The sequence below is a fragment of the Camelus bactrianus genome, chromosome 13, assembly GCF_048773025.1.
Source record: "Camelus bactrianus isolate YW-2024 breed Bactrian camel chromosome 13, ASM4877302v1, whole genome shotgun sequence".
NCBI lineage: Eukaryota > Metazoa > Chordata > Mammalia > Artiodactyla > Camelidae > Camelus > Camelus bactrianus.
In genome coordinates this window covers 60,191,472-60,200,231 of record NC_133551.1, presented here as the reverse complement: position 1 = coordinate 60,200,231, position 8,760 = coordinate 60,191,472, and the positions used below count along the sequence as shown (strand labels likewise).

Below are 8,760 nucleotides of genomic sequence, written 5' to 3'. Positions count from 1 at the left end.
AATTTGTAAATCATGTTTAAAGCAACTCCCTTGCACAGTTATTGACGTGCTCCTCTCCTCCCATTCGGATAATTGGAGGAAAATGAGCCGCAGGGAAGATGCGTCTTGTTGATCCACGGCCCTCGGCCTCCCCGGCACACAGCCCGGAGTCGAGGCACACTTAGTTTGCGAAGTCCCGCAATGAAAGGTCTCAACTGGCCTTTACGTTTTGTTGTTTTGCTTTGGAAAAATGCAGACGTGAGACATCGCAGTTCTAGCCTGGGCGCTTATCTCCCGGCCATTTTCGCCTTCTTGGGCCTCCAGGAGCCTCAAATATAAAACAAGGCAATTATAAGTCTGCTAAGCTAAGGTTAGTGCGCCTAGGACAGTCCGTCTTCGGGCCTAGCGGTCCTCGGGGCCCTCGGGCCTCAGAGGGACTGGGTGGAGGATTCCTAGGTAGGCTGCAGGGCCAGCGGTGGGTGGGTGCGCGGGACCGCGGGACCGCGGGACCGCGGGACCGCGGATGCCCCAGCGGCAGGGTCTGCGGACCTCGCTCCTCCCCGGACGGGGCGGGACGGGGAAGTCCCGCCCAGCAGCCCGGGTCTGCGAGGCCCCGAGGGCTGTGCCCGCCTCCTTCCTGCAGCTGCTTCCCGGGGCCAGGAGGGCCGATCCGAGCCCAGAAGAGAGGGAGTAGGAGAGGCTGGCGGGTCATGCCCTTGTCGACCCGCGCCGCCCTCTTCTGGGACTTGGTCCTGGGCGTGTTGGGCACCCTCGCCTTCCTGATCGATCTGGGCGCCGACCTGTGGGCCGCGAGCCAGTATGTGCTTAGCGGTCGCTACCTGTGGGCCGCACTGGTGCTGGCGCTCTTGGGCCTTGCCTCGGTCGCGCTGCAGTTGTTCAGCTGGATCTGGCTGCGCTCCGACCCCCACGGCCTGCACACGTCGCAGCCCCCAGGCCAGTGCCTGGCGCTGCTGCATCTCCTACAGCTGGGCTACCTGTACAGGTGAGCGCCCCGCCCTCGGGGAGAGGGTGGGGGAACGGAGGTCAGCGTCACGTCCTGCAGCTGGGCTGGTCCTACAGGTGAGAGTCCTGACTCCGGGAAGAGGGTGGAGCGGTGAGGACTTGGACCCAGGAGAGGAAACTAAGCCCCTCTAAGTTTAGTGGGCGCCTCTACCAACAGGTGAGCTCCCCGCTCCTGATGAAAGAGAACTCTGACAGCCCACAGAATTCATCATCCCTCTCCTTCCTGGTGCCCAGGTGAGAGGACAGAGAGGCACATGACTTGGAGTCAGACCTCTTTTGAGATCCAATCCTGGCTTTACCACCTGTGGCCTCATTCCTGCCTGTCACTGAGCCTCGGTTTACTCCTCAGTTAAAAGGAGGTAGTGACCTAGAGATAAATGTGGCCAGCAGGCCTGTGGTGAAGAGAGGAGGGGACAGTGCCCAGCACAGTGCCTGGCCGCGGTGGACTCTGTTGACTACAGAGGGGCAACAGATCTCCATGTTACTTTAGCTGTGGGTGGGGACTTGGGCAAGTCACTGGACCTCTTCAGGTCTCAGTTTACTCATATTCCAGTGGGAAGGGCCTCTGTTTGGTAAGGATTAAATGAAATGAGACCTGTCAGTTGCCCCAGTGCAGAGTGAGCATGCGACAGACGTCAGCTAGCTACATGCTCAGCTGGGTAACCCTGGAGTTTCAGCAGCCCAGACCCCAGAGCAGCGCTTGTTCCCCCACCACCAGTGCCTCGCTCCCTGTCTTTCCCAGTTGTGTTCTCCTTGAACACTTGCTCCACACCCCACCCCACCCCTAGACCAAGCAAGAGGGCAGAGATGGGGTCTGACTCATCCATGCACCTAAAGCCAGCCAGGACCCGACACAGGCTGGGCCTGGAACATCTGTGTGGGATGTGCTCCTTTTCAGAACTGGCAGGGCCCTCTCAAGATGGGGAAACTGAAATGGAGGGGTCAGAGTCGTGGGGTCAAGTCAGGACCTGATGTGGTCTGGGTTGGGATGGGATGGCCGGAGCCAGGATCGGCTCTTGAATCCACTTTACAGATTCTCTCCAGATCTTGCCTTGTGTGGAGTCTCCAGGATGGGCAAGAGGAGCTTTGAGTGTTGCAGTTTTGCCTGGGGGACTGCACAGGAATCAGTAACACCCCAGCTGAAAATGAAGGGGCAGTTATTACAGTCCTGAGTGAGCCCTGAATCTGTAATTTCGTCTTGCACCTTCTCTTCTTCTTTCTGTTGAGCATGAGTCTGACAGACTGAACTGAGCTTTGGTTTAGAAAACAGAGCCTCTGTTCCTGCCTGTGACTAGGCTGAGGCCCCTGCTAGGGCCCCAGGGGGCCAGAGGCCAGGGCGCCTACTGAAGGAGAGCCCCAGCCCGGGCCTTCTCATCTGCTCCCTTAGCGTGCTGTCAGGTCCGTCCAGGAGGAGTGGCTGTAATCATCTGCTGAATGAATTCACAGTGAGTGAGCAGGCTCACCTCCCAGTAGCCAGCAGAGATCAGTTCTGGGCGAGGGAGATTTGGTGTGTCCTCCACTCCCGCCTCATGCCAAAGGGCCATCCTCTGGACTCTCTTAAGTCTGCCCCATCTCTGTCCCCATCTCTCTGGGCAGGCCTCTTAAATGGATCCCTGCTTCTGATCTAAGCTCTCCAACTGTCCCCTCCCTCCTCTCCACAGCCAAGGTGCTTTCTCTAGCACAGTGTGACCTGCCTTGCCCATGCTCAGGTGCTCTTAAGGGTTAGGGCTCCCCTTCCCCCAGGATCCTAAGAAATTCTTACGCTTGCTCAAATTTGAGAATGATTATTTTAGGCAGTTTCAGAGTCTGCCTCTCAAAGTCAAACAGCTTGGGGTCCAAATCCTGTTTCCACTGCTCATTAGCTCTTTGGGCCTGTTTCCCCATCTGTAAAATGGGGATGTTGGGAGAAGTAAATAGGACAAGGTTTGTGATGAACTTGGAACAGTGGCTACTGCAGAAGCATAGCAGTTTTATTTATCCCCATTTTACAGATGAAGAAACAAGTTCAGTGAGGTTAAGTCGCTTGCCTACGGCCCCACAGCAGGTAAGTGATGAGCTAGGATCAGAGCCCGTCTGCATCTGCTTGATGGGTAGAGAAGGAGGGAGGCCACAGGACGCTAACCAGGCCCCTTGGCACATCGTGTGTGCTACCTAGGTGCGTGCAGGGGCTGCAGCAGGGGCTGCTGGTGTGGCGGCAGGAGGCGCCCTCTCAGTTCGACTTGGCCTACGCAGACTTCCTCTCCCTGGACATCAGCATGCTGCGACTCTTTGAGACCTTCCTGGAGACAACTCCACAGCTCACGCTGGTGCTGGCCATCGTGCTCCAGAGGGGCAGTGCCGAGTACTACCAGTGTGAGTAATGGGCTGCGGCCAGCTCCCCATCGACGGCTTGGGAAAGTTTCCCGCAAACCTCAGAAAGGTTTTCACTCTTTTATAAAGGCTGCTTAGAAAATAGGAAAACATCCTTTAGTCAGGCAGGTCTGGGTTCAAATCCAAAGTCACTCTCCAGCCTCAGGCGTTTGGACAAATGACTCAACCTCCCTGAGTCATCAGTTTGTTTTCTTCTGGAAAAGAGACATAATAAATGGTCCTACCTTATATGGTTAATGAAAGGTTTCAGTGAAGTGATGCATATAAGGCATACAAAATCTTAGTGGTAATTTTTAGTATTTTGAAGATAACAGAGGAAGTGTAGGGTGCCTTGTGCATAATAAGCAATTTGTTAATCAGTAGATAAATTACTGGGCACGTTTATGCAATCAGGGTTTTATTGAGCATCTTTTGTGTCTGTCCCTATGTTGGGGACACCAGTGAATAAGGAAGACACAGTCCCTGGCCTCCCAGGACAATAGGCTGTAAAGTGATAGTTACAGTAAAGCGTGTGGAGTGATCTGAAAAGGGAGAGGCAAGTGGCCTCAGAAACCACAGGAGAGGTGTGTAAATGACGAGCTTTGGGAAGACTTTCACCTGTAAAAGGGAAGTGAGTTGCTAAGGTTACAGGCCAGCTGGTGGCCAAGTTAGGACTCCAATTCCATGTCTGATTGGAAAATCCAGACCAGGGCCGTCTGAGCGTGGAGAGGAGGGGAGTGGGGGCTGTTCCATCCATACAGCAAGGACATCCCTCCTGGCTTCGGAAGGTAGCTTTACCCCATGGGGTTTCCTGCTTCCCTTTCTGAGACTGAGAAGGGGAAACTGGATGGCTGGTTTTCAGATCTAAGAGAGGCTTGGGCTCTTCCCAGAAGGGAAGGGTGACAGGGCCCTAGAAGATGCTCAGGGTGTGGCCGAGGCCCAGGAGCACAGGTGCTGGGTGACGGGGTGCACCTCCCTCTGCAGATTCAGAGGGCGGCCTGTACTCCTCCACCTTATGTGGAGGTTTCAGTGGAGGACCTGAGCATCTGCGGATTTTGGGAACCAATCCTCTGTGGATACCGAGGGATGACTGTATTTTTGTTTGTCTGTTTAAAGGCAGTGGGTGTCTAGGAGCAGGGCTAAATGGAGACAGTCTACACTGTGTGCATGGACAGGGTGGGGATGGGGGTTTGAGGGAAGAGACAGGTTTTTCCAACTTTTATTTAGCAAACGTTTATTCAGCTGCTGTTACGTGCCAGGTTCTGGGCTGCTTGGGGATCCCAGGGGAGCAGAATCTGTTTCCTACCCTGAAAGAGCTCAGAGATGAGGAAATACTTATTGTGAGATAAAACTCTAGAGCAGGGTGGGATGTTACATGACAGCTGCACAGCGAAGTTGGATGGGGTGGGGTCAGGATGGGTGATTCTAGGGGATATCCAAGCCGGAACTTGGCAGGGTAAGGAGGAGTAGGCCAGGGGAAACAGGGCGAGGGCCTACCCCATATCAGTGGCAAAGCTTGTCAGGTCAGAGAATGCGGTGCGTTGGGCAAACTGGGGAACATCAGCTCTGCTGAGATGTGGAGTGTCAGGTCGTTAGAAAGGCTGAAGATCTGATTCCAGGCTGGGAATGGGTTTCTGGCCCAAACCAGGTTCCCAGTGAACATCTGTTGACTCAGTGCAGTGGGCAGGGGGCAAAGGAGGAAGCATTCTAGAGATGTTCCTGTGCTGCCGCTGCCCCTCCCTGGGTGGGCGAGCAGGAGGTGGGATAGGCTCCCCGCCGTAAACTTTGGGTCTTGGAAAATCTAGACCAGGGCCCAGTCTGAGCATAGAGGGGAGGGGAGTGGGGGCTGTTTCATCTGTACAGCAGGGACATCCCTCCTGGCCCCAGAAGGTAGCTTTACCCCATGGGATTTTCTGCTTCCCTTTCTGAGACTGAGAAAGACGAATTGGATGGCTGATTTTCAGATCCAAGGAAGGCTTGGGCTCTTCCGGGAAAGGAAGGGTGACAGGGCCCTAGAAAATGCTCAGGGTGTGACCAAGGCCCAGGGGTGCAGATGAGGGTGTCTAAGTCACACACCCTCTCGTCCTTGAAAACTGTCAGCATGGTAGCACCTGCAAGGAAAGCTTTGTGGTGAAGGGCAGACCCCATGTGAATCCTAGCTCTGTCTTGGGTTGTGTGAACTCAGTGTTCTTCAGCTATCGTTTTCTCTTCAACCAACTGGGGGTCGTAACACCCAGGTCAGTGTGGTTACGAGGGCCTCTGCGGTACCTGTGGCCTCTAGGGAGCGCCGGGCAGGCTGCCTGAGGGCTCACCTGTCTCCTCTTCCTCTTCGTAGGGGTCAGCATCTGCACATCCTTTGTGGGTATCTCATGGGCTCTGCTCGACTACCACCGGGCCCTGCGCACCTGCCTCCCGTCCACACCCCGCCTAGGGCTGGGCACCTCCGTCATCTACTTCCTGTGGAACCTGCTGCTGCTGTGGCCCCGAGTCCTGGTCGTGGCCCTGTTCTCAGCCCTCTTCCCCCGCTACGTGGTCCTGCACTTCTTGGGCTTGTGGCTGGTGCTGCTGTTCTGGGTCTGGCTTCAGGGCACGGACTTTATGCCAGATCCCTGCTCCGAGTGGCTGTACCGGGCGACAGTGGCCACCGTCCTTTATTTCTCCTGGTTCAACGTGGCTGAAGGTCCCACCCGAGGCCGCGCTACCATCCATCTGGTGTTCCTCCTGAGTGACAGCCTTCTCATGGTGGTCACCTGGGTGACTCATGTCACCTGGCTGCCCAGCGGGAGCCTGCTGCAGATGTTGCTGCCTGGCGCTGGCGTCTGCTTCCTTCTGGGGCTGGCTCTGCGGCTTGTCTACTACTGCTGGCTGCACCCCAGCTGCCACTGGGAGCCTGACCGGGTGGATGGGGCCTGGGGTCTGCGCTCCCTCGAGGAGCGTCCGCTGCCTCAGAACAGGCGCATGGCCCGGTTGGCTCAGAACTTTTTCCCCAAGGCTAAGGATGCACCTGCTTTGCTAAGGAAGGGAGAGGTGAATGGTGTCCTTTGAGGAAGGGAACTAAAGGACACATGGAAATCAGTTGGGACAATGTAGAAGATAAGCTACTTATGCTGCTATGAGCCTTGATTCACTCAATAAGCACTTGATGCCTGATCTGTCCCAGGCACGGGAGACCAGAGCTGCTCAGAGGCCTGCCCTCAAGGGAGGGTCAAGGGCCCCAGTTATGTATAAAACACTTTGTGAGGAAAGAAGAGACCCCCCTTTCCTACCCCATGACCGGTATAGCCGGTACCCCAAAGCATCCCAGTGTTAGTATTTTATCCCCCTGGCCACCTCTAAAATACTTGGTGGAGGTGCTGTCCCACCCCTGGGGTCCCCTATGCTGCCCCAGGACCTCCAGGATGTGTTCTGTGGAATTCCGCCTCCCTTGCCCCACCCGTCATTCAGTTCATTCAGCAATTGTTTACAGAGGGCATCTTATGTGCCAGGAACATCATTCTATTCTTGGCAGATCAGCTCCCCTCTAGCTTCATCCCTTAGACTGTCCAGCTCCTCCAGAGCGGGCACTCATTCTGGAAGCCAGGGCTGCCCATCTGGCTGGCTCCTGTCAGTCTCTTCAAGGCCTTAGTGCAGTCGGCCCAGCCTCTGCCCCTGCTCTCAAGGGGTGACCTTTCAACCAATTGCCTTAGGAACCTGTCTGGGCCATGGCTCACTCCATTAAGTATTTTTTTTTTTACAGGCAGTGTACTTTCTACCTCAGAGTCTGTGTGGGAGAAAGAGGTGTATGTGTCTCTGTAACTGAGAGACACGTGTGTGTGGTTTTTGTTGAACAGTGTTGTTAATTATTAAAACTTCATGAAATCCTCCAGCCTAGTTGTGTCATTAAGCTAAGTCTACTGTCGAGTTCAAAACTGCCTGGAAAAAAGGGGTCAGGGACACAGAGTCCATCCCTCAAAGTTGGTAAAGGTCCTGGGACTGAAGGGGTGCTGGCTTAGGCAAGACTCTTCAATTTTGTTTGAGTGTCAGGAGCTGGTGAGCCAGTGTGGAGTTGATCACTCACATGGGCCTCAGAACCCAGGTCTGGGCTGATTCTAGTGTGTGCTTTTAACCAGCTGTGCCTCTGAACCTGGCGGGAGTGGCCACGAACACCTTTGGTATCAGGAAGTGATTACGAGCGCAGGTGAAGAAAGGTCTTTTTGCTGGGAGCTCACTGGGAGAGTGGAAGTGATGAGACGTTGACGTGGACGGTGGTGTCAGGAGGCGGAAGCTTTTGCGGCTCTGGGAGTTCTGTGGTTTGGAGAAACAAGGAACAGGAAAAGGACGCTGGAGACAGAAGGGAAGGTTTGTCACCACTGGGATGGGACCCAGGATAGTCTCATTTCTGTCATTCATTCATTCATTCTAGTGGAGATGAAATAGACAGGATAAGAAAGAGAGTATCACATAGTGTTCAGTGCCGAAAGAAAGCTAAGGTGGGGAAGGGGACAGGGAGAGCGTGTGTGTTGTGGGTGGGAGTTACAATTTTATATAGATTGGCTGGGAAGGCCTCCCTGAGAAACTGATAAGCCCTAAAGGAGGTGAGGGTGAGAGCCACACAGATGCACTTTATCCCAGACAACAAGCCAGCGGGGACTGGATGAAGGAGGGCTTGCCGCAGTTATATTGGCTTGGAGCCAAGACACAGAGATGGGGCTTGGGATCAGGGAGAGGCTCTGGGCAGGTGATGCTGGTGCCTTGCACATACGTAGACTGGTAGAGGCAGAAAGGATGTCCACAATCATTCAGTCCGCTGATTTCCAGACTTTTGAATTTCATGAGCCAGTAAAATGGCCAACGTGGTTGCCAATTTAAGAAAAGGGCAGAAAGAACTACCATTTATCATCTTGTGATATCAAGGGTATATAACCACCTCAGAAAAAGGATTAATTCTTTTATTTTTTTGAGGGGGTAATTAGGGTTTTATTTATTTTTATTTTTAACACCGTCATTGTGGTATGGTTCCTGTACATTTATTTACTTATTTTAATGGAGGTACTGGGGATTAAACCTAGGACCTTATGCGTGCTAGGCATGTACTCAACCGCTAAGCTATACTCTCGCCTCTAGGATCATTCTTTTAAGTGAATACATTTAAACACACACATTTGCACCACACATAAGTGAAGTCATTATTTTTCTCAACTCATGGGGAATATCAATGTTGAGACCTCAGAGGGCAGGCTTGGCCTTTATAAATCTCTAGCTTAGTGTCCATCCTAGCCTCAAACATAGGTTTCTAAGGGTTTCACTAAAACAAATATTTGCTACATTTACTTTTCCACATTTATTCCCATCATATGTGGAGAAGACCAGGCTTGGGAGGTGCCAGGTATGCACAAACAACAGACGCAGCGTTTTAGGCTATTTCCCCTG

At 53.6% G+C, this 8,760-nt stretch overlaps 1 protein-coding gene across 1 annotated transcript; it reads left to right on the top strand.

Annotated features, from left to right (window-relative positions):
• The first annotated feature begins 23 nt into the window (after positions 1-23).
• Positions 24-7,216, top strand: XKR8 (XK related 8). The gene is made up of 3 exons (XM_010947974.3): positions 24-982; positions 3,158-3,354; positions 5,687-7,216. Exons 1-3 carry the CDS (start codon positions 690-692, stop codon positions 6,394-6,396), a joined length of 1,200 nt encoding a protein of 399 aa, XP_010946276.1. The 5' UTR covers positions 24-689; the 3' UTR covers positions 6,397-7,216.
• Positions 7,217-8,760: the final 1,544 nt, after the last annotated feature.